The sequence below is a fragment of the Vollenhovia emeryi genome, unplaced genomic scaffold (assembly GCF_000949405.1).
Source record: "Vollenhovia emeryi isolate VEMERY1.0 unplaced genomic scaffold, V.emery_V1.0 DF939597.1, whole genome shotgun sequence".
Lineage (NCBI taxonomy): Eukaryota > Metazoa > Arthropoda > Insecta > Hymenoptera > Formicidae > Vollenhovia > Vollenhovia emeryi.
The window spans coordinates 9507-34867 of record NW_011966769.1 but is presented as its reverse complement, the minus strand read 5'-3'; the positions used below and the strand labels follow the sequence as shown (position 1 = coordinate 34867).

At 34.5% G+C, this 25361-nt stretch overlaps 3 protein-coding genes and 4 non-coding genes across 7 annotated transcripts; 6 read left to right on the top strand and 1 right to left on the bottom strand.

The window, feature by feature from the left end:
• Positions 1 to 385: 385 nt before the first annotated feature.
• Positions 386 to 3572, top strand: LOC105557139. Its single transcript, XM_012004308.1, has 7 exons — positions 386 to 643; positions 761 to 866; positions 958 to 1399; positions 1478 to 1571; positions 1679 to 2054; positions 2118 to 2472; positions 3200 to 3572. Exons 1-7 carry the CDS (start codon positions 392 to 394, stop codon positions 3504 to 3506), a joined length of 1932 nt encoding a protein of 643 aa, XP_011859698.1. The 5' UTR covers positions 386 to 391; the 3' UTR covers positions 3507 to 3572.
• A 6812-nt stretch (positions 3573 to 10384) lies between these two features.
• Trnaa-agc lies at positions 10385 to 10457 on the top strand. Its single transcript has one exon. It is a non-coding gene; the product is annotated as a tRNA-Ala (tRNA).
• A 277-nt stretch (positions 10458 to 10734) lies between these two features.
• Trnat-agu lies at positions 10735 to 10808 on the top strand. Its single transcript has one exon. It is a non-coding gene; the product is annotated as a tRNA-Thr (tRNA).
• Positions 10809 to 12683: 1875 nt separating this feature from the next.
• Trnap-cgg lies at positions 12684 to 12755 on the top strand. The gene has a single exon. It is a non-coding gene; the product is annotated as a tRNA-Pro (tRNA).
• Positions 12756 to 14767: 2012 nt separating this feature from the next.
• LOC105557138 (aromatic-L-amino-acid decarboxylase-like) lies at positions 14768 to 19273 on the top strand. The gene is made up of 8 exons (XM_012004307.1): positions 14768 to 15176; positions 15556 to 15789; positions 16453 to 16582; positions 17307 to 17567; positions 17822 to 17939; positions 18055 to 18145; positions 18256 to 18456; positions 18774 to 19273. The coding sequence occupies exons 1-8, from the start codon at positions 14976 to 14978 to the stop codon at positions 19071 to 19073; spliced, it is 1536 nt and encodes a 511-aa protein (XP_011859697.1). The 5' UTR covers positions 14768 to 14975; the 3' UTR covers positions 19074 to 19273.
• On the bottom strand, positions 15980 to 16051 carry Trnap-agg. Its single transcript has one exon. It is a non-coding gene; the product is annotated as a tRNA-Pro (tRNA).
• Positions 19274 to 20369: 1096 nt separating the features above from the next.
• LOC105557137 (spermine oxidase-like) lies at positions 20370 to 24836 on the top strand. The gene is made up of 6 exons (XM_012004306.1): positions 20370 to 20512; positions 20777 to 21127; positions 22070 to 22261; positions 22690 to 23015; positions 23081 to 23359; positions 24314 to 24836. Exons 1-6 carry the CDS (start codon positions 20385 to 20387, stop codon positions 24484 to 24486), a joined length of 1449 nt encoding a protein of 482 aa, XP_011859696.1. The 5' UTR covers positions 20370 to 20384; the 3' UTR covers positions 24487 to 24836.
• The last annotated feature ends 525 nt before the right edge of the window (positions 24837 to 25361 follow it).

Sequence of the window (25361 nt, the reverse complement as noted above, 5' to 3'; positions counted from 1 at the left end):
CAGCCTGATCGCTCGCACAGTGTCAACAGACACGACCTTTCGCACTTTCCGGGCAACGCGCTAAACCCAATCCCTACACAAATGCTGGCAAATTCTTTACCAAGATTATATTTTAGTTTTCTCAGTTGACCCGTTACAAACCTAATTACGAGAATAATATAAATGTCAAAAGGGTAAATATAGAAGAGGTTAATGTCAACTTTATCTATCAACATATGCACAAATGCGAAAGTCAAGTTAATAAGATTACACGTAGAGAGTATCCGAAAAGATATAACTATGGGTGTACAAGACGAAATACTAGTTGTTTTTATAATGTATAATTGGATTCCCGACAACGTGCTGGCTAATTCTTTACCGAGATTATATTTCATTTTTTTCAGAAAATTCGATGGCCCATTACGTATCAAATTGGAATAATAGTGTAATTATCAAAAGGGTAAATGTAGGAGAGGATCATGTTAACTTTATCCATCAATTACATATGTGCAAAAGCAGATTTCAAGTTGACCAGCTTCACAATCTAGATTCTCCGGAAATATATTCCGATGAGGATATTATAAGACGAGAAACTTCTTGTAATTGTAATATAAATGGATTGCCTACTACATTTATAGAATACAAGAAACTTCTAGGACATGATGTATGTGTTATTTCCAAATATTATCTGCTAATGTTTTGTAAAAAAATGCTAATAATTTCACTTTATGCTGCAAGATTTTGAAATGCCATAATGATCTGATATTATTTCTTAATACAGGTATTTGATAAGGATTTCCGTATTTCAATATCTTCATCCCTGCTAAGACCAAATGATATTAACTCATTACATCGTTCATACTCAGAGAACGAACTTAGTCGTGTTGGTATGTAACATTTGAATTGATAAATAAGGCATTATAAAAGAAGACACGTTTATGTTCAGAAATGATTGCGGTTCAATTATTGATTCTGTAGATTTCGAGTTTCAAGAGGCTGTATATCCAATCAGAGTTTCTATACATGAAGGACTGAATCCTGTTGAAGTAATGGAAATTTGGGCGCGAGATTCTGATCAGTGGTTTTTATTATGGACTGGAAAAAAACAATTTCTCCGCTGCGAATCAGGACTGTTTTCCCCGCCTATACGGACTTGTAATTTTAAAACTAAAATGCTCAGATTAATATTTCCGTATAAAGGTAAGGGAATACCAATAGATGCTGTAGACCTCATCGGAACATCGGAATTAATTCAACCTAAAGATCGTAAACAGAGTTTAACTGATCTATTAAAAGGTATTAATCGCAGCTATCCTGGCTGTAAGGATATGCACAATTTAACACCAGATTACAAAAATGTGAATCTGGATATATATCAACTTATGGAAAAATTTTCCGACTATTGTATTATTCGTAAAAGGTATTGTAATCTTCGATAGTAAGTAATATTCTATTTTTATTAATATTAACGGTCAATTAATTTCAACATTATTTTTAGCAATTTACATTTAAATAATGGAAAATTGAAAGGCATCACACCCTCTCCAAGTGAATTCAAGGAGCAACCACGTTGTAATTTTTCTATGCTTCCTGTAAAATATTCAACACATATTTAAAGAAGTTTCTTTCTTATAACATTATTCTTATAACGTATTTGTTATAATATCGTGAATTAAAATTTTATATTTTATCCTTGCAGGATGAGATGATACTAAAAATACTGGAATACTTAGATTTAAGGTCATTGTGCCTTATGAGCCAAACGAATAAACGCTTCAATCGATCAACACGAGATCCTTTGCTTTTTCAATATTTAAATATACAAGATTTGCACATGTGTAAGAAGTCTACCGATGATCCTGTTAGTGATTTGCAGTGTAAAATTCTATCTAGCTTGGAATCCAGATGTAAAAACTTAAAACAGTTGGATCTTGTATCATGCGACATTTCTAGCACACGTTTCGTAACATTTCTTAAAACTTGTGGCTCGAATTTAAGGTCCCTACGATTAATTTTTTGCTTAATTAACAACGATGTTCTACGTGAAATTGTAGAAACATGTAAAAATTTGACAGGTACGATTATGAGTTGTAAAAATACATATAAATTATGTCTGACTAATCATATACAATTTTTAGTGTTAAATTTGACTGGGGATTATATGCGTTTTAATGAAAACTTTTCGGAAGGACTGTTGAACCTCCAACACTTACAATACCTAGAACGATTAACCTTAAGAGACTTGCCAATTAGTGATATTGAAATCTATTGTAAAATACTGCAAGGAAAGCACCGATTGCGTTATTTAGCGTTGAGGACATGGCAGTTTTGTATGGTAGCAGATCTAGCTGAAGTTACAATAATAATGTTCCAAGAGAAAGAATTGTTTTCAAACTTGGAAACAATAAAGTTATCAGACTGGGCTATTGATTCACGATGTATAGCTGCCCTCGCTGAGTCCAAGAATTTACGAATGCTGAGCGTTATAACGAGGTATGCTAGATTTTCTCTAATATATTATTATATTCTTTATCGTGATTTATATGTTTACTCTTGCAAGTATCATGAAATATACAGGGTGTTACTAAATTCATGTTACAACGCTTGAGGGGTGAAAGTACAAATCAAAACAAACATTTTTTTACCAATACACATGGGGGCGGAAACGAACCCCTAACCCGCTGGAACGCGCGAAAAGTTCAGGGTAGGCAACCCGTTGACTCCTAAAAGCCGTGGTTTACGGCCAGTGCAAACCGTTGAAGAGCTCACCGAAAGAATTATCCAAGCGTTTGATGAGATACGAGCTTCCCCAGGCAAGTTGCAAAGGATAAAAGAAAACATGATTCGCCGTTGCCACTTGTGCGTCGATCAAAGTGGTCGTCATTTCGAGCCCTTGCTCTAAAATGTGTTATCGGTTTACAGAACTATTAATAAACCGTTGTTTAATTGAACTGTTGTTGTTTTAAACAAAATCTCAACATTTGTTCTTAAACGTAGCGGCCAGCGTAGTAAAAGATGTGCACAACGGGTTGCCTACCCTGAACTTTTCGCGCGTTCCAGCGGGTTAGGGGTTCGTTTCCGCCCCCATGTGTATTGGTAAAAAATGTTTGTTTTGTACCTTCACCTCTGAAGCGTTGTAACATGAATTTAGTAACACCCTGTATAATGAGTTGTTTTTCCCTTTGCGAGAAATCGCAATAATGGTGTGGTTTATTTACAGCGACAAAAATGCACTCGGTAGGGATAGCTGGTGTAGACTATTTTCTTTCTGTCAACGTCTGGGAATAGTGTTTATGCCGGATCTCAATGATGATGAAGCACTAACTCTACGTAGAAACCTAAAAGAACGGTTTTGGAGAATATCTAAGATTGTGGAAAAAGTAGCATTTTACGGGTGGGATCGTGACTTTCAAATCCATGTTTTGGAAAGTTATTCCCTTGTTAACAAATTGCGGGGAAAATATCCACATGTATCCATCTGTTCATGTTACAGTAATAATGTCTGGTGCAAATGTCTACATTTCTAGTAAGATCTTACCAGGGTTGGGAAGTAACTTGTTACTTGTAACGAAGTTACAGTTACAGTTACTTCTCTTTGGTAACTCTAACTTAACTTCGTTACTTTCTCTACATCTGTAACTGTAACTTAACTCAGTTACGTTTTTTCGATAACTAGCAACTAATTTAATAGTTACATTAATAGTTACTTTATATATATTTTCAACCTCCACAGATCGCATTAGGCCTTGCATTTGCGCATAAACGCCTTTATCCCCTGTCGGAAATAATTCTACAAAATTCTACAAAAAAATGAAATATAACTGCCAGAATCTAAGAAATTCTACATAAATTTAAAAAGTGTTTATAAAAATAAAAATCAACATAAAAATGCTAGAATTGGAACACTTTTGTTAATTTTTGTAATATTCTACAAGTAAGCAGATGTTTTAATTCTTTAAGATTTCGTTGTTTCTCAAATTTTTAAAACTAGTAAAGTTTTGTATTAATTTTTACAAAATTGTACATTTTCATGAAATACTACTTGCAATAATTTCTTGATTTGAGAACATTGTAATGTGTGATATACTATTTTATAGATATTTTTACAAAGAAATAAATGTTTCAACGAAGATAAAAAAATTCCTACAAATTTCTATTTCAAGTCAATTTTTTGTAGTTATTTATAGAAATTTTTTCCGTTACAATTCAGATGCAGATTCGATATTTTTTTATTTCTATTGCAAGGGAGTAACTGCAAAGTAACGATTCGTTACTTTTCGAGTAACTGTAACTGTAACGCGTATGATAACCCCCTTCCCTCCTTATTTAAAATTCTTATTGCGAAAAACATATCCCCAGCCCGGATTTAAATAAGAATATAGTTTGTATGAAACTTTCGCGTTTATGTATGGGTGCGATGTATTGTAGATGTGTGTCCGTGTGGTTATGTAGGCTGCGTTTCGTGTTTAGATGGCGCACACCATCACAGGTGAGGGATCCTCGTGCACAAGATATCCTCAGGATAATCTCGAATATATCCGAAATGTTCTCGGACATATGTGGGATATATTTGGGATATAATACAAATCCAAACAGCCTGAGGATATTTCTTGGATCTCTTAAAGATATCCTGCGTGGCTATATATGTATAAGATATTTTAAGGATAGGGTAAAGGCGAACATTATGGCCATAGAGTTTTTATTTGAGGTCATAATTTTCAAATCGCTGGTTTTTTATTTTGTAACTTTCTGAAATTCTAGTGTATTTAATAAGCTTTGATGACAAAATGTCTTAATCAATTAAAATCTATCCACATTCCAAGAAAAAAAAGAATCTGAAAGCCTACGTATTAAACGTGGGGTGGATAGTATAGCCAACTATAAGAAAAGTGTACAAAACAGTAATATGTTGTAATTTGTACGGTAATAAGAAAGGTTATTTATATAATAGCCACAACTTCGTGTGTAGCATTTTTAATTAATGTTTTACATCGCAAGACTGGTGTATTATCGTATGCATATTATTAGGTATATATGTTTAAAAATAATAAATGATAAAAATGTAAAACCCCAATTATTGGAAAGGAAAGAGAACCGCTGAGAAGGTGTGGTTAAGGGCTTCTACAAGGTGGTCTGTTTTTATCAGATAAAAATTTAATTCAAATCTAAAAAAAATACAAAAGTTATAATAAACTATATAGATAACCAAGTTTATCGAGAACGATCTATAATACTACAAATTTTGTTGCAAAAGGAGTACAACGTAGCTTGTTAGCAAATTTTTATATTTTGCAATTATAAATATAATTTATGTGTCAGTAACAAAGAAGAATGTAAATCGTCAGTGGTTGATTAACAATAAAAGAAATTGTTAGGTGATTTTAGGCTGGCAGGTGGTTTCTTTATTTATATCCGACGCTTCGACCATACGAGTTGTGGTCCTTCTGAAGGAATTCAACAATCTACAAGTTTAATTGCAGGACATTGCAACTCAAAAGTATGTTGACCACACAACGAAATCAACGCAAGTCAATACAAACAGAGTATTTTTTCAAAAACTTACAATATTACGTCATTGATATTAAACAAAAAAGCATAGGAGTTTGACATCCAATTTTTGTTTTGACATCCAGTTTTAGTTTAATATCAATGATGTAATAATATATTGTAAGTTTTCGAAAAGAATTTTAATCTGTTTGTATTCCCGTGTGGAGATTTGAACCTGGGATTTGCTAGATGTAAGCCAGTTTCCCTAGACACTATCTAACCTAAGGCTAGCACAACCTGTCCAGCTCTTAGCATTATGTGTAACCTCGTGCAATCTAGCACATGGAGGTGTAAAACTATCCATGCGCTGGATAGCATTTTTATATTTTATATTACTATATCTAGCGAGGGGGCTGATTAGGTTCTTAATTGGTTTTAGATTACATGTGAAATAATAAATGCAAGTTTATATGTATATATGTATAACACCAATATATATGTTTGTAGACAGTACTATCTAAATGTAATATATATACTACACATATACTATTATGTATATTTTACAAGTGTATGTAAATAGTAATATATATAGTATATACTATATTATATTTAGATAGTACTGCCTATACAAATATATATTGGTTTATATGTATTTATATACATACACACATTATACACAATTCTTAATAGTGAACATAGTCTGCTGAACATACATGGAGATCTAGATTTTTCAATATTACTTTTTGTCGATATTAATTTTTGTGTCAAATATTACTCATTAGTACGCATTTTTTTGGCGGACGAGTACGAGGTATGCCCCAATTTAATCCTTAGCATTTGATAAGACAGCTCCCAGATGTACCATATAATCATTATCAGATGTTGGGCGTATTTGATAATTTTCCACTTTTTCGTCAATGGTATTTGTAATTTAAAAGAAAATGTTTTTATGCTGTTGTTTTTAACACATGCTAATTTCCAGAAAGCATTAAAAAGAGGTTTTATATATAAATACACTGGTCAAAAAAATTAACGCAACAAGAAATTTACATCAAAATTTCGCGAATTTCAAATAAGCGTAACTTCGCGAAAACTGGTCGAATTAAAAAGTTTTTTTTCATTTTATAGGGCAAAGCCTCTGCTTTAAGAAGTTCTTTTTGGAATTTGCATTCACTCTTCTGGCCCTGAAGAGGGCCGGTGGTGTATTCATATCGAACATATCTAGGATATGATGGGAAGAAGGCTGCGTGACTTGTAGGGCCACATGTGCAAAATCCGATCGGCAACCTCCACGTGCACATTGGGTTACGCTGATGTCGACGGTAATGAACGAAAATGCAAGGGTTACTTCAAAAAGCTGTAACTTGGCGAAAAAATCGCAGTAACTTCTTTTTTTTAAATTGAAGGGAAAAGTATACACTTTTTGATACTTCGAGCAGAATTAGCGAGGAAAAATTTCTTACGCCCGGGGCACCTGGCCAAAGTTGGTTACTTTTTAGGTAAAAACATGTCCTTACATTTTAAAAGCTACAGCAGCGCAGATGCATTCGAGGAAAAATCTGGTGACTAGTTTTTGAAGCTGAAAGTGCAAGCTTTAATTTAAAAAAAACGATCTTGCTACGATGATTTTTAACGGAGATATCGTCGGTTATTGTCGAAAACACAAGGGTTACTTTAATGAGCTGTGATTTGGCGAAAAAAATCGTAGGAACTTCTTTTTTTTAAATTGAAGAGAAAAGAATACACTTTTTGATACCGTAAGCAGAACTGGCGAAGAAAAATTATTACGCTCCGCACAGTGCGTCAAAGTGTGCAATTTTTTAGAGAAAAAACATGATCTTGATTTTGAGAAAGTTCCGGGAAATGGGAAGAGTGAATGCAAATTCCAATAAGAGCTTCTTAAAGCAGAGGCTTTGCCCTGTAAAATGAAAAAAAAACTTTTCAATTCGACTAGTTTTCGCGAAGTTACGCTTATTTGAAATTCGCAAAATTTTGATGTAAATTTCTTGTTGCGTTAATTTTTTTGACCAGTGTATATTAATGATAATGGTACGATATCATAAAGATAATAGGTGAAACACGGATTGATTCGTGTTAATGTAATTGATTTGTACTTATCACGATTTCCTTGAACGTCTAGCGATAATGAAGAATTATGAACCTCAATATAACCACGATTTGACTGCGTTTAGGGAGTCACACGCGAGAAATGTCGTTTTGTTCTAAAAATGAAAATGGACGTAAGGCGCTGGAATCAGCCGAGCGGCAACGGTATCAAGTAAAACGCTGGCGTGGCCGCTCTCAGGTTTCTCTCTGGCACTACCGACAAGACTAACACCGACTGTGAGAATTGACCGAGAGATGGCGCCTATAGTCCATAAATTTCTCACAATCAGCTGTGCACCTGGAGATGACGTGTATCTCTGTACGAACTCGAGTGATTTTTCTAAAAGACTGCCTTAAAAATAAATCAGCTGTGCACCTCGCATCATTTTTACGATTAATATTTTTGAATTATTCAAAATTGATATTTCCTAATTAGTTTCTGACGAGAAGATTTATATTCTGATTATTTAGGCACAAAAACAAAGAGCTATTTACAGATGTCCGTAGGAATTTAGCTTGCGTGGAGGAACTTTAGAATAATAAGGGATTTGAGCACGTTACATTGATTTTATTTAAAAAGACTGCATCTTATTTACTTTAGAATAAACATTCTGATTAAGCGTTTAATCGAATCGCGCGTTAGGATTACCAAACTATTGATTTCATTTATTATATTCTGTCAACGCGGTGATATGAATATTTCGGTGTTTGCTACATAAAAAAGTAAGATTATATTGTAATTTAGACGATAACTACAAATAGAGATTTATCGCAAAACTTATCAATTTGGCGAAGATTGTATTAATATACATCTTCGTTCGCATTACTAAAATAATAAGAAAATCAATCATTTCTACTATTTACTTATTTATTAATCCTGAGGTAAAAGAAATGATTCACTCACTCTTTCCAATCTGAAATGATATCTATTGAATTTCTATTTGTGCGTATGATCTCTCAAGTTTACTGTATTATTTTGCGTTATATTCGAGGAAGAATCAACGATTTTAATGGCACATCAAAAGTATTAAGAACAAGGATTGTTAGAATAGTTAAACACATTGTTATAAAATTTTCAAGAAAAGAAAACGAAACGAAATAAGTAGATTTTGAGAGCCACACGCTTACCTCGCGACCTTTTCAGCCTCGATAAGCATTTATTAGTTAGGGTCTACTCAGGGCCAATTTCACAAACGTCGGTTAACTGTTAACCAGAGTTCATTCAACTCTCTGTCTTTTTCTACCTTGTTCTCTGAGAAGAGACAGAGGATCAATTAAACTCGGTTATCCGACGTTTGTAAAACTGGTCCTTGCTAGAAGAAAAGTGCTTTATTTTTGATATTCATTTCGACCCAACTTGCGTTGGGTACACAAAAAATTAGTCTATAGACTCATCAATTGTTCCCCTCCACGGAAATCTTTAGTAAAAGGCGAAAGATTTATGCGTGAATTGAAGGGAAACCAGAGTGCTGGACTGCCGCGCAGGCCGTCCTTATATACCACTCGGAAACGAATGTTACTTACGAGTAAATTTGACATCTAGCGGCCACTGCGAGAACTAGCGCGAGAAGCGCGGGCTTGTTCGTCCGGTTCGCCTGACCGGTTTAACGTAGCTGCCGTAACCGACAGCCTTACTCGGTCGTCGCTCGATATTTCACAATGAGTCATTTCAGTATCTTACGAATATGTATCTGTACATACTATGCATATTAAATGTATAACCACTAATCTTGCCAATGATTTTATATGTAATTTAATTTAACCTAAATGTGTACAACTTTTCTTCAATCTAATTCTAGAAAGAAACTCTTTTGCATAAAATTATTTTCCCTTCCGTGTATTGAAAATTGTTTCCGAAATGTTCTTTGTAGAAATAAAAAATATTACTTTCGATCGAAGTTAATGGCAAAACGAATAATCTATTGTCGAAGGGGACAGTCTCTGTTACAAGGAAAACCTTTAGTAAATGGTAATAAAAGTAACACGGCGTCACGAGGATCCCAGTTTCTTATTAACTTATCTACAGTTTATCTAAAATTATTAGCTTACCTAAAAAAAGTATTAAATTTAATTAATTTCCTTTAATTTTCTCACTTTGATATGATAGTGATGTAGTATAACCCTTAAAGCTATTTACTATTTATGTGCAAGTACGTATTTTCTCTGTGCGTATAGCTCTTTCAATTAAATTTTGTTTTCCACATTGTTATTTATTATACTATTCAATAATACAATAAATTACAGAATCTTAGAATGATTTCGTAATTTAAATTTAATTCTCTTTAATTACTCTGGCTACACAAGTATGTTAACATTCAGTGAGAAGAAATTTTTAAATAATTTCGGAGATTAAATAAGATATGATTTTTTTTTGTTCTACGTATAAATCTGATAGCATACAAATTTTTATTTGTTTTTAATTCCTAATCATGCGTGTTAAAATTTTTGGAATTAACATTTCTATGCTTTCCTAGCTCACTTTGTACCATCTTTAATTAATGCAAAGTATATAACATGTCGCGCGCGTGGTTTTAGTTTGTCGCTTATTAGTTTGTCAGTTATACTTAGGCCCGGTTGCATCAACGTCACGTAACGTTAACTGTAGCTTAATTCACCCTTCGTCTCTCTCTCTCTGTTTCCCTTAGAAAGAGACAACGAGCGAATTAAGCTAAAGTTAAAATTAAGCGACGTTGGTGCAACCAGGCCTTAGTCGCTTATACTTGGCGCGAGACACTACCGTGTCTCGTGATATACATGTATTTTATTCTTACAAGTCGACCTTTATCCTCGATACGCGAGAGCGGTTCTCGCAGGGGGCGTAGCTCAGATGGTAGAGCGCTCGCTTAGCATGCGAGAGGTACCGGGATCGATACCCGGCGCCTCCAGGTTATTTTTTTCGCTCCTTTTATAGAATTATAGTTGTTAAAAAGTATTCTTTTAACTTTTCGTTAATCTACTCTTCCCTGATATCAAAATATCTTTTTGCATTTTTACCAGTAAAGTCTTATAAAGTCGATATCGCTTAAAGCATTTATTAGTATTAATGCAATATAATTCGGGATATATCGATATTCAAATCATTTACAGGTTTTTACATATCAGTCTTGTAAAAGCACGTGTCAAGAGATTTTCTATGTTACGATCACGTTCGCAACGCATATGGGCGCCGTGGCTTAGTTGGTTAAAGCGCCTGTCTAGTAAACAGGAGATCGAGGGTTCGAATCCCTCCGGGGCCTCATCCCGTTATTCGGGACACTTTAGTTTTTTTTATTACTTGTAATGAGAAATTTTTAAGCATTAATACGTGAAATGTAATCGCGTTACTTACATATTGAATCTGCTTTTTGTAGCTGAACTGGCTGCACTAGTTCAGAGTTTATCTTTTCCCCTTTAATGTGGAGGGAAAAAGATAAGCTCTGAACTGGTGCAGCCAGTTTAGTTATAAAGAACAGACCCGAGATTTGTATTACTTTAGAATTATTTATTTATTACAAAGACAGAAACTTGCTAAAATATTGAGTGAGACAATTTCTAAAAGTAAACGCAAATTCGTAATTAATATACTTGTACACAACTTTTGTTTTAACTCTTTTAGTTTTTATTTTTTATAATTATGAAAGGCGGTATACGTATAGGATAGTAATAATTATTATGTAATTATATATTACAGTACATTAAATTAGTAAGTAATTAATAAAGATATAAAATAGATTATGTCTTAATGGCTGCGAAGTCTTCTATTATTATTAAACTTACTTGGTATAATGATTGCAGTCAACATATCGCAATGTTTGTAGTCAAAACCTATTTTTTAATCGTAGTATTTAAAGACAAATAGACAAAAGTATTATAAATAAGAATATTATACATTACACAATAATTAAATAGAAAAAAGAATTAAAGTAGTCTCGGGCAGTTTTAAACAGGGAATTTGAAAGTGACACAAAAGACGGGAATCCTCTGCCTGCTTTCTATTTGTATTGCTCTTTTGCTTTCTATTTGTAAATGGAAATTAATCTTTGGCTCCTACGTTGTATTAATTATAAACAAGCGGAGCCTAAGTGTCTGAATAAAAATTGTCGTAAAATTAATATTGATATATTATATAATATAGAAGAAACTGTATTATATATTTTCTATATTCTATACTGCTACCTTCAATGCGCTTGGCGTACGTGACCAAAAATAATCTCGACGTGACTTAATCTATTATGGAAACTCGAGAAAGAATTTAAAACTTTATGTCCTCACCGTTCGTGGAATGTGACGTGTCATAACGCTAGCTGTGAACTGCCAAATTGAAAGTTGCGAAAGTGGGACATTGAGAAACGAGTTGGATCAAACATAAAGACGGGCACGTCCGGAGATTTGAAACCCGGGTCCTCTCGCACCCTAAGCGAGACACACACCCCTATACCCCTAGACCCAACGAGCCATGCCGAGAACTGGCTGCTCCCGTAACAGCTGACCTCCCGGATGATCAAATATTAGTCAGCCACATATTGCCAGAAACTTGACTCGATTTATTCATATACAAAGCTTAAGTATTATAGAAGTATGTTTAAATTTATTTTATAACTCAGACCCTTAACTGAGGGTCTGAACAAATTGAAATCAAAATAACTAATAAATACAGAGAGAGAGAGAGAGAGAGAGAGAGAGAGAAAAAGAGAGAGAGAGAGCTGACAAATTGAAAATTAAAATACAGTAACGTTTAATATAATATGAAATATTATAACATTTTTAAATAAAATGTACTTTAAATAAAAAAATGTCACATAACGTGACGAGAGAGAGAGAGAGAGAGAGAGAGGGGGGAGAGTCACAAAGTTTTAATAATAATTGTAAGAGAAAAATGCATGTTTCACAGGACAAATAATGAGAACGAGGAAGAAATCGCCACGCTATGAGAAAGGCGACGAGTGGAATGTTCCATAAAAAGGATATCCAGTTTGAATGGTTAAGATATGCAGGTAGTCAATGTTGTATGCGAAACTGCTTCAAATAATATCAAGCACGTTTTATATACAGATAGCTTATTCATGTGTCAATTTTGTTTCACATTGTGATTGCGACCATGTGGAAGATTAAGAACGAAAAAGTTTCCGTGAGGCTCGTTGGTCTAGGGGTATGATTCTCGCTTCGGGTGCGAGAGGTCCCGGGTTCAAATCCCGGACGAGCCCGCAATCCTTTCTTTTTGCGTTTTATTTTTCTACCCGCATTGGAAGTAAATGATATTTTTAATATCATTTGCCTTCAATTGAAATGTTAAAATGAAGAAATTGATCAACATGAGTTTTTTATTACTAATTCCTACGCTACTAATAAGTGCGGAAGTTTTATCTTGATCTTTTATCATTTATATTTATATATAATTTTATATATAATTTTATTATAATTTTCCATGCTTATTATATAATAATATGGGAAAGATTTATTAAGATTGTATTATTATATTATGTTGAATTTTAAAAATATATTAAAATTAATTATATGTGTAGTTTTCCATGCATATTTCATGACTAGTAGTAATTAGAAAGATTTATACAGAACTGCGTTTAATTATACATATAATGTTACCTAAAATTGATATCACAGCAGTTATGTGGGTTTTTGTGTAATTTATGAGTAAAGGATGAATATAAGCGAAACGTAAATTATTTCTAGTTTTGCTTCATAAATTTTGATAAATTTGCCGTAAATTATAAAGTAATATCTAGAAATAAAGCTCGATATCACTAAGAATTTTTAATGAATCCTTCAATTGTATTAATTTCAAATGTATCAAAGAATTGAAAGATCTCTCTTCGACTCTCTAGTATGGATATATTATATGTATTCAGTCATTATTATGCCTGCAGTAGAATTACAATTAAAATTGCAAGTAATTAAACGAAAGTCACCGTTTGTGACAAAAATTGATAGTATCTTGATATTTGACGTTTAATGAAAAGATGACAGATTGAAGCAAAAGACGTTTTCGGAGTACTAAAAAAGAATCGCTTCCGTGGTTGGCAAATTTGGTGTGATTACGGAGAAAGCAAGTGAAAGTTTTCTGGGCGGTATTTAATGTTAGAGGACGGTATTCGACTGAAAACACTTCTGTCCATCGGCTCGCGCGTCCGTCTCGAGTCGTAAGAATCGGTCAGTTAAATTTTTCTCGCGTACGGCATTGTGTTCAATGGTGACAGCAAGTTACGAGTCGCGGATCCGTGTGAGAGATCGTTGTCGGCGATGTTTATAGAAGTTGTGCATACGAAGTGAAATTTTCGCTGTTCCGTGAAACGCGCGTTAATCATAGAGCTATACTAGTTTGACAATGGATACGAGTGGAAGTAAAATAAGCATCTAGAAATAAAAGTATTCGTCGCGAAAATAGAAAGGGAAACGCGAGGCAAGATTTTATCGAAAGATTCCAATGTACGTACGAAAGATTTCTCTCCTTGGCTACTAAGCATTTCCGCGCTGTCCGCTTTTGGCAGTTAATCATTAGTATGGCAGTATCGTTCATGACACAATAGAGAATAGAGAATTTTACAGAGAATTTCACGTGCTTGTATAACTAATTTTTATTGGAATTATGAAGGCGACTGTCTGTGCCGTTATGTATTAGCAGAGAAACCTGAGAGCGGCCACGCCAACGTTTTACTTGATACCGTTTCAAGAGACTCTCTTTCGCGCCTTTACGCCCAGTTTTACTATTGGAACTATTTTGCTATACATCTTCTGACACTGCCGATATAGTCACCACTTTGTGCGTGTCCATGCTACGCCTATTTTTTCAGGATTGTGCTGTAAAATTCAAAATTATATTAACATAAATTATCTGCATGATAATTACGTCAACTTTTCTCATGTAGACAATATAAATTTTATAACTTAGATGTCAGAATGCATAGCATAGACATGCACCAAGTGGAAATTTTATTAACAGAGTCAGAAAATGCGTAATAAAATAGTTCCAATAGTAAAAATGGGCCTAAGAGCGCGCAAAACAATATCCCGAAACGGTATCAAGTAAAACGCCGCGGCGTGGCCGCTCTCAGGTTTCTCTCTGGTATTAGTTACGGCATTTTTTTGTAAAAAATATTTATAATTAAGAAATAAAACAAGCGCTAATGTGATATCAAGTGCTTAAGATTTTAGAATTGTTTCGCGCAAATTGCAATTAGTTTAAATCAAGGTAAAACCGTGATAGAGTCCAGAAAATTTACAACAATATAACAGAATAATTACATAAATCTTTCGCCAGCAATCGGCTAGTTTAACTTCAACGGCAACTTGAAAGTCGTTCAATCGCCTTGCTCTACTATTTTCATGTTATGAGAATTTTAATTATAACAAATTTTTTCAATTCGTGTATTACAGCGCGATTGCTTCGCGTGCTCTTGAATTAAGCAAATATGGACACGCTGGAATTTGTGGAATTTGCCAAGGCGACTATAGACTACGTTGCAGATTATACCGAGAGTTTGAGAGACAGAAATGTGTTGCCGGATGTGGAGCCGGGTTACCTCAGTAAGTTGTTGCCGGAGGAAGCGCCGCAAAAATCTGAAAATTGGAAGGAAGTGCTGAAAGATGTGGAACAATATATTATGCCTGGGGTAAATTTTTAATCCCTTTTTAATCGTGATAGATATTGTTATATCACGTTAGTAAATTCTTATACTTGGATTTGTATTAATAAAAACTCAATTCTATTCAGAAATAATCAACACAAAGAATTAAGATCTTTGCAAATATCTATACGTATAATTAGTTATAATTAAACAATGAAAAAAGAGGATAATAACATTCAATAAATTATAAATAAAAAACTGTTAATCTACTTGCACCTCTTTTAACAGTTTGTCTTTTCACTTTATAATTTAGTTTATCCATATTTAATTTCCAATATCTGTATGACAAAAAATTCTCTTTTCTACATTATTTATGGATAAAAAAGAAAGAAGATAGCTTTATGATTTCTGTCAATATGTACAGGTAACACATTGGAATTCGCCGCACTTTCACGCTTATTTTCCAACGGCTAACTCTTATCCGGCTCTCGTTGCCGAAATTTTGAGCAACGCGATCGGGTGTATCGGTTTCAGCTGGATAACGTCTCCTGCTTGTACCGAGCTCGAGGTCATCACGTGTAATTGGCTTGGGAAACTATTAGGGTTACCTAATGAGTTTCTACATTGTAGTAATGGAAGAGGCGGAGGAGTCATCCAGGTAATTAAAAATACAAATCGATAATTGCTTACATACAACGAGATCACAAATTCAGCAATTTTAACAAAACGCATAGAATTTTACTGATAATTTTCATCTAACGTGAAACTATACAATTTTCAAGCTTCAGAGAGTAACCGGGACGACATATTACCATAAATAACGTACAAAAAAATATTACAAAAATAACGGGCTCGTCCGGGATTTGAACCCGGGACCTCTCGCACCCTAAGCGAGAATCATACCCCTAGACCAACGAGCCGTTGTTCATTTGGAACGTTGTACGTGGACACAGAGAAAATTAATAATTTCCAGCCACTATAAAAATCTATTTTGTTTTCTTTGAATAAATAATCATTGCATTTCAATAACAAATATAAACAATATTACAAATCACAGTTTTAAATAAAACTTGTAACCTTTTGTATTACGTTTCATGTATGTTATAATTCTCTTTGCCACAAAATTATTATATACAGATATTTTAATTAATTAAATTTTCCCTTTAATTTCTTTGTATACCTTAATTTTATTAACATTAATACCGTATAAATAAAACGTTTAATACATTTAATATTATATGTCGATGTTTTGTAACGTTTAAAAAGTCACATACAGTGTTTAGTTTATTAGTAATTTCATTAATTAGTTAATTGATTCTAGGGATCTGCAAGCGAGTGTACATTCCTTTGTTTATTAGCTGCAAAAGAGCACGCAACGCGTCGTGTGACACGTCTTCATTCCGGGATAGACGAGAACCACATTAAATCTAAATTCATCGCATATACCTCCGGTGAGTATTAATAGAAATTTTATAAAAATTAAAAATGCCCATATTATTCGATAAAATATTATTTAACTGTTAAGTGAGGAAAGAAAGTCCTACATATAGTTACGTATATACAGGGTGTCGGATTCGATTTGGACCACTCCAAAGTTTATAGTAGATTGGGTCAAACTGAGAAGAAAAGTTATATACCATTTTACAAAATCCGTAATTATTATCGCGTAATTAAGAAAAACGTCTGAGCCAATAAGTGCACGGAGGAGCTGAAGGCCGGACTCGGCAGACATGCAAAATGGTGTATTATTCTCCTATCACCAGAAAAACTTTTTCGGCGCGGTGTCATATGTCGCGCGTTCGCTCGCTGCGCGCCGTTCGCCCGCTCACCGCTCCCCGCTCAGCGCCGTCTCTCATCGATCGATGCGTGACTCCACCTTTCGCTATCGGATCTTGAGAGATGTCAACAAATACACCATTTTGCATGTCTGCCGAGTCCGGCTTTCCGCTCCTCCGTGTACCTATTGGCTCAGACGTTTTTCTTAATTACGCGATAATAATTACGGATTTTGTAAAATGGTATATAACTTTTCTTCTCAGTTTGACCCAATCTACTATAATCTTTGGAGTAGTCCAAATCGAATCCGACACCCTGTATATATATAAGTTACATTAAACCTACATCTTTATACTCCTCCCACACAGGATATTTGCATAACCATGTTTAAATTCTCAGATCAGTCCAACTCGTCAGTGGAGAAGGCAGGAATTTTGGGATCAGTACCAATGAGGTTGCTACCAGTGGACGATAAGTATTCTCTACGCGGAGAAACTTTGAAGAAAGCGATACAGGAGGATTTGGAGAAAGGCTTTATACCGTGTTACGTCGTCGCTACTTTAGGAACTACTGGCACCTGTGCCTTCGACAATATCAACGAGATAGGACCAATATGCAAAGAATACAATATATGGTTGCATATTGACGCTGCTTACGCAGGCAATTTCCCTTTTCTTTCAGTTATTTTACATCTCTCTCTCTCTCTCTCTCTCTCTCTCTCTCTCTCTCTCTCTCTCTCTCTCTCTCTCTCTCTCTCTGTCCTATATTCGACTGATACATTACTTAAAAAAATCATTAAAATATTATTAATAAAAAAGATTGGATTCGTACTATTCGATTAATCATCGACTGAGATTTTAATCGTACATATTTGTTATAAAACTTCGTCGCTTTAATTTATTGTGTTGATTCAGGTGCTGCGTTTGTTTGTCCGGAATTTCGTCATTTGATGTCCGGTGTTCAGTACGCGGATTCCTTTAACGTAAACGCTCATAAATGGCTACTCACGAACTTCGATGCTTCAATATTGTGGTATGTAATGCAATAGCGATGATACAAGCAAAATTAATTTAATCGAATGTTTAAGTAACTTTCTCCTCGTGATATAAGATACATTTTTATTTGTAATAATTTTTCATATTTTTAGGGTAAAAGACTCGAGACGACTTATAGAAACGTTCAGTGTTGACAGAATATATCTTGCCCACGATAAGGAAGGATTTGTACCGGACTATAGAGTGAGATCTTACAAATTTCGTTAACACAATATTCGTCTTAACGGACAATTTTTTAACAAATGTAATTAAAAAGTTTTTCATTCTTATAACTTGAATTTTTCATGATATAGCATTGGCAGATACCGTTGGGTCGGCGTTTTCGTTCATTAAAACTGTGGTTCGTTATGCGCATTTATGGGGTGCAAGGACTTCAGGAGCATATTAGATACACCATAAAACTAGCGCAACTTTTCGAGAAATATGTCAGGTCGGATGATAGATTCGAGATAGTCACCGAAGTTGTTATGGGTCTTGTTTGTTTCCGTATTAAAGTACGTTCTTTTCAACCACAAGCCTTTTCATCAATTTGCAAATTAAAAGTTTAACTGTTAATCATAGGTGTTTCTCTTTTTCTATTTATTTTCTATTTTAATTGAATAAATTACTTTTATTTCAATGTTTTTGATTTAATGAATAATCAATCATTTACGTCATAATGTTATGGTCTTTTTTTTAAGTAGTGTTACAGTTTCAATTATAAACGGAATTATTTTATAATTATAAATTTAACTTTAATTATAATTTTAATTATAACTTGATTGAATTATATCTGAGATTTTCGCAACAAACAGATTATTCCTCTTTTCAGGGAGATAACAGTTTGACGAAAGAACTTTTGGATCGTCTGCAGACCAGAAAACAAGTTTATCTCATCGTCGCCACGTATCAACGTAAACTTGTCGCTAGATTCGTTGTGTGCAGTCGATTATGTCGGGAAGAAGATATCGCTTTTTCATGGAATGAAATAAGCAGTCAAACAACAGAAATTTTGCGAGAAAAACTTCATAAAAAGTCGGTCAAAAATATCGTGAAACCGACGGACGATATTGCGACAAGGATAGAAACTCTGAACTTAGGGACGAAAGAAATTTCGCAAAAAATATCATAACTGAACTTTCTGATCATTTTGACCTTTTTTACAAATAAATTTTTGTACCACATTTTACCGTGTTAAGAGAATGCTTGTTAGTTTTGTTTTCCTCTTAAATGAAGGAAGTTTCACGCGTAAAAAGAAAAATTGTATAGAAAGAACCATATAAATCGAGGGACATACTTTTATATCAAAAACACTGTATAATTAACACAATAGTATTCTAATTAATAAATGATTTTACAAATGTTATGTCTCACTTATATTTATTATTTAATAGACTCACATTAATGACGTCATATCTGAGTATAAAATACTCACATAACTGAGTGACTCAGTATCACTTGAGTGTAAAAGGAAAGCAGCTAATGTTATTCGCAGCGAAAGGAATTTTCGCTAACTAAGCGATTTTTAACAAGATTGGGCCTCTCGCTGAGCGAGCGGCTCTGGAGAATTGCCTTTTCTTAAGCGATCTCAAACATTTATCATGATTATTTGTCTTATGAAATTGTATGTTGCGAGGGAAATCACATTGTGCAATTTTAATACATCAAAAATATTTCTTGCGTTTTTGATAAATGAAAGGAGAACAATAAATTTTTCGACTTATTAAAACATGCAATTTTTATGCTTTCAAGATAAGAAATTTGAAAGTAATAGGTAAGTTTGTAACTACTCTTATAGCAAATTTTGTTACTTTCAAAACATGTAATTTTATATTATGTGACTTACTCTTTGACCTTTTACATTCATCAAAATTTGTAATTATAAATTTCTTGTTTCAACTTGAAACTTGTAAAAATAATTCGACTTGAAACTTGCAAAGATAACTCGACATTAAACGATCAGAATGATCAAAGTTCTTTGTTTTTTAATGACATGTTCTTCTCATATAAATCCGCGTCTAAATTATATACGTCTATATTTCTGAACGATTAATAATCAATTTTTTGAACATCATTGATTTTAATATCGTGTAACCAATTAAATGCTTTCGAGATCGAGAATATCGTCATGGAAATTGCAACGATTTCTCACAAGGTAGGCGGAAATGATAGTCAATCATGAAATAAGGTTATTTAGTTTTTGTTAAAAATCATACTTTTTCATATTATTAATTATGATATTTATAATTTATAGTTATTTGCTGAGAAAATTGACTTTTATTGCTTGAAATCAAGCTTCTAATTAATTGAATAAGAGATTGATTGATGAGAGAATCTCGCGCGTTTCAGATTATTCTCATCAGACAAAGGAGGAGGAAGTAAAAAAGATATAGTAGAATGTGCAAAGCCGGCAAAATTCGAAACATGTCAACTGGATCCCTGTATGATAGATCCATGTAAACCGGAACCAACCGTTGTAATCGTAGGGGCTGGCATGGCCGGACTATCAGCAGCACATCGATTGGCCCAATGCGGCCTCCGTAATTTTACAGTTTTAGAGGCGACAGACAGGTATCTCGAACAAATTCAACATTAGCTTTAAAATTGGAAATACTAAACCTTAACATTAATATTATAAGATATTATATTACTTATTTTAATAAATAGTATAACATCTCAAAATAACATGTTACAGTCAAGTTTAACCGTGTTGATTTAACGTTTTACTATTTTAACATGATCTATTAATCTCTATTCTCAAAAATATAATAGATTTATATCGTAGTGAAATTTTATCGCTTTTGATAGAGTCAGTTAATGCATTGCCAATTCCAGGCCGGGTGGACGGATCCACTCTTGCTGGCTGGGCGACGTGGTGGCGGAAATGGGCGCCACGTGGATCGAGGGTGGTTGCGTGGCGAATCCAGTGTTCACTTTGGCGGCACAAGAAGGCCTGTTGAAGGCACCGCTTTTCAGACCGGATCCAAGTCGCGGGCTCTTCTGCACCAGCGACGGTAGGGCCATCGATCTGCCGGTCAGCATCGCAGCGTATCACACGTTCCGGCAAATCGAGCAGCAGGCGGCGGCCCTCTTTGCCCTTGGTTGTGGTCGTGCCCACGGTACGTTGCTGAATTTTATGGGCGTCAGAATTCAACAGGAGCTTCATAACTTCCCAGAGGAGCAACGGTACAGTTGCCAAGGTCAACCGCAAGGCCATATTGGCAGCGATGTAAAGAGTTAGCGATCTCATCCAAGTAGGGAGTTTCTCATTAATTGATTAAATGTACATGATCGAAGTTTCCATTTTTCAGTAAAAATGCATTCAGCAAATCATTAGCCATTTATGAGTGAAAATTTGTAGAAAAAGAAAGATAAGAGACAAATTAAGAATGGGTTTATATTTTACTCGCTTCCTTTTAAGTTAGCTTATTCCTCGCGCACAGATATTGATTATATTTTATTTGAAAAAATAAAGGACTAAGAGTTGTGACAGGGTGCTGTTGTTTAAATTTACAATAGAATGAAATATTTAGACACTTAAGCCCGCTGCAGACGATGCTATTTTTCCTGCTGGATTATTTGCAATCTAATAAATTACTATCATTGCACCACTCAGCACTCAGGATTTCTAGTAATTTACTAAATTAACACCCTGTCACTTAGTTCTTTATTCATTCAAATTTGTGTTTATCGCATTTGAGCCATATAAATTTTATTAATTTATATATTTTAGATTATTCAAATTAGTCCAATGCTTATGATTGACATACATGCATACATATTTTATTGTTATTGACACGTACATAAAGTTATATAGTGTAAATATACAATAATACTAAAGAGTTGTTTGCTAATAAGAGAAATGACGCGGTTCGCAAAAGTAACCGTTACATCGCTGCTCGATTAATTACGACTGAGTTAAGACTGGTTTATGCAAGGCCGTAACCGTTAACTTATGACGGAATCGGTAAAAATTAACCAATTACAGTCAATTATGCTCTTCACTTTTAACGGTGATTGGACAATTTTTACCGATTCCAGCGTAAGTTAACGGTTACAGTCTTGCATAGACTAGCCTTTATAGGTCTCTCCCGTAACTAGAAGTGATAAACGATGTGTGATTCGCAGATACGATGCCGCGAGGGTAATGTACGGCATGACAAATTGCATGAGATGTCGTTGCGGAGATGATCTCTCGCTCGTCTCGGCCGATCAGTTCGGCAGTTACATCGAGATCCCCGGGGGAAATATCAGGGTACCCTTGGGTTACGTGGGGGTGTTGGCTCCCTTACTTCGAGACCTGCCCAGCTGTTGCGTCAAGTTTGTACAAAAGAGTTAACTCTTCTCTGTAAAAGTCAATCAGTGAATTATCACTGAAAACAGTGATACTGAAAATTGCAGTGGTATACTTATAACTAAATCAGTCATGACTATTCACTGTTTTCAGTGACAATCCACTGATTGACTTTTAGAGAGTTCATTCCACCAATATCTATTTTATGAAGAAATAAACTGTTTTAAAGGAATTGAACTTTAAAATGTGTACGAATAATCTTGGAATCGTGAAAGCTATATTTATATTTGACAGCTGCATGGAAAGAAAGAAATAAAAGAAATGAGCTTTTAAAGGACAGCCTTGTGGAAAAATGATTTTGTTGAGACATCTCTGAACGAAAGACCACGATAATATTTAACATCATTAATGATTACGTTTAAACTGTAACTATAAATCGTTTAACGTTTTCAAGGTACTGCAAATCCGTTAATTGCATTCGGTGGGGTGCGGCGAGCGACGCGTATCCACGAGCTATCGTCAAGTGCGACGACGGCGAGGAGTTTTCAGCTGACTACGTGATCGTGACCGTTTCACTTGGCGTCCTCAAAAGTCAGCACGCCAAGTTCTTCCTACCGGGATTACCCGCCGAAAAAGTCGAAGCGATCAGCAAGCTCGGATACGGGCACGTTAACAAAATTTTCCTGGAATACGCGAGACCGTTCTGGGTTTGGCGAGAGGGTGCCATCAAGTTCGCTTGGTCCGTTGAAGAACTAGCGGATAGATGCGATTGGGTGAAAGGTCGTCACTTACACTCTTAACATTGCCATTTGCAAGGCAGAATCGACAAAAGTGCTCGCGTTTAGGTGTGGCGAATGTAGAGGAACTGCCTAATTCTCAGCACGTGTTGTGCGCGTGGGTGTGCGGACGCGAAGCGACGGACATGGAGTTGTGCTCCGACGAGGAAGTGGTGGAGTCGATGACGATGGTTCTTCGTCGGTTCACCGGCGACCCGACATTACCTTATCCAGCCAACGTTCTCAGGAGCAAGTGGTGCATGAACCAGTACTTTGCTGGAGCGTACAGTTACATGGCCATGGACAGCACCGTTGGCCACCAGTGTGATCTGGCTAGTCCGTTACCGGGTATCTTCATCAACTTTTGTTTGTGAAAATATTATAGCTTAAAAAGAGCTTTCCTCTGGATTTCTAATATTGAAAGGTTCTATTCCGGATAGCACAAAGGTGAACGTAAGTTCATACAGAATTTATTTTATAGAAAATACTTGCAGAATTGTAAAACTGAGTATCTGAAGAGTTTTTGAAGAATTAGCCGCGATCAGTTTGTCTTGAAGTATTCGTTAGAAGTTTATTGTGGGGCACGTAACTTTCCCAATCATTTTTATTGTATTCTCTTATAAATTCCTGAAGAATTACAATTCAAAAAGGCAGAAAACTTGAAGAATACTTTTCGAATTCACTGTGTTATCTGGGATGTATTAAGAGCTTAATTACGTATATAGCCCTTAATTTCATATTAAAATCAATCAACGTCAGATATTAATAATTACAGCTTCAACAGCTTGAAGGCCTTGCTCTCTCGGCATTAAGATTCTGTACATATCGAAGGATCATATTTAGCTCTGAATTTAATTTAGAAAAGTCGACATAGGTCACGATTACAATTGCAGTTTAAAACGAACTTTGTTCTAAATATTCCTGATATTGTTAAGTCCTATACATATATTGGGAAGTCTTATATATACAGTTCTCCATTTATTTTATACATTTTTTAAATCTCTAAATATCAAATATTAATAACAATTTTGTTTATTCATGACAGCACTTTTCAACATTTCTTCAATATACGTCATGCATTTTAGACTTTTACGAAGCGATAACAATTGCAGTTTAAAACGAGCTTAGTTCTGAATATTCCTGATATTGTTTAAGTCCTATACATATATTGGGAGGTCTTGTACAGTCCTCCATTTATTTTATAAATTTTTTAAAATCTATAAATACCAAACGTTAATAACAATTTTGTTTACGCAAGGTAGTTCTTTTCAGCATTTCTTCAATATACGTCATGTATTTTAGACTCTTGCGAAGCGATACCACCCATACTCCTATTCGCGGGCGAAGCAACTGTACCGGGACATTACAGCACGGTGCATGGTGCAAGGCTCAGCGGTATTCGTGAAGCGGAGAGAATCATTCAGTTGACAAAACGGTACCACGGTCCACCGAAAAATATACTCGCTAAATCGTGACTTTATTGCGGCCGTCGAAAACACATGTGCGAAGAAATGACTGCGTGCAATTTTAGTTCTGTGATATTACGATGAATCGAATACACAATTATACATGTGTTGTACATATACATATATTATTTGATTAATCGTATGTTTCGTCTAAATGTCAATAAATTGTCTATGAATATATATGATGTATCTTTATTCGTGTATGTAGCGTAGAGTTCACTGTTACTCCACGATTGAAATTTCTTCAGTCCATTTCATAAATAAATTTACATACTATGACATAGACCTATTCATTTTTCTACCCACTTGTGTTTCAACTTAATAGACCTAGGTCAATCTGTGGTCTCTTCCCAGCAAGAGACACAGTTAATATGCATGTTGTTCATGCGAGACGCAGCTTGATATATCACGTATGTACCATACATACGTACATACACAGAAAAAATGATGTAAGATCCAGAAAAACGAAACTCTAAATTTATAGTAGATTGTTCTCGATAAGCTTGGTTTTCTATATATTTTATTATAACTTTACATTTTCTGGTTATAAATGAAACAATGCCTCTCTTTTAGATTTAAATTAATTTTTATTCGATAAAAACAGGCCAACTTGTAGAGGCCCTCCATCACCCCCGCCGACTTCTTATCGGCGGTCCTCTTTTCTTTACAGTTTGATTTCTTACATTTTTATTATAACTTACTTTACAATACACTTATAATATAATAAAAGAAATAATGACATTTAAATACCTACAATATTTCTCTCGACGTTATACAGTATTGTGCGAATTAATGTAAACACAGAGATTTTTTTATCAAATATCGTTTATTTAAAAGAACATGTTATTTAGGGTCTATTACAAGTGGTTATTAAACAACACAAT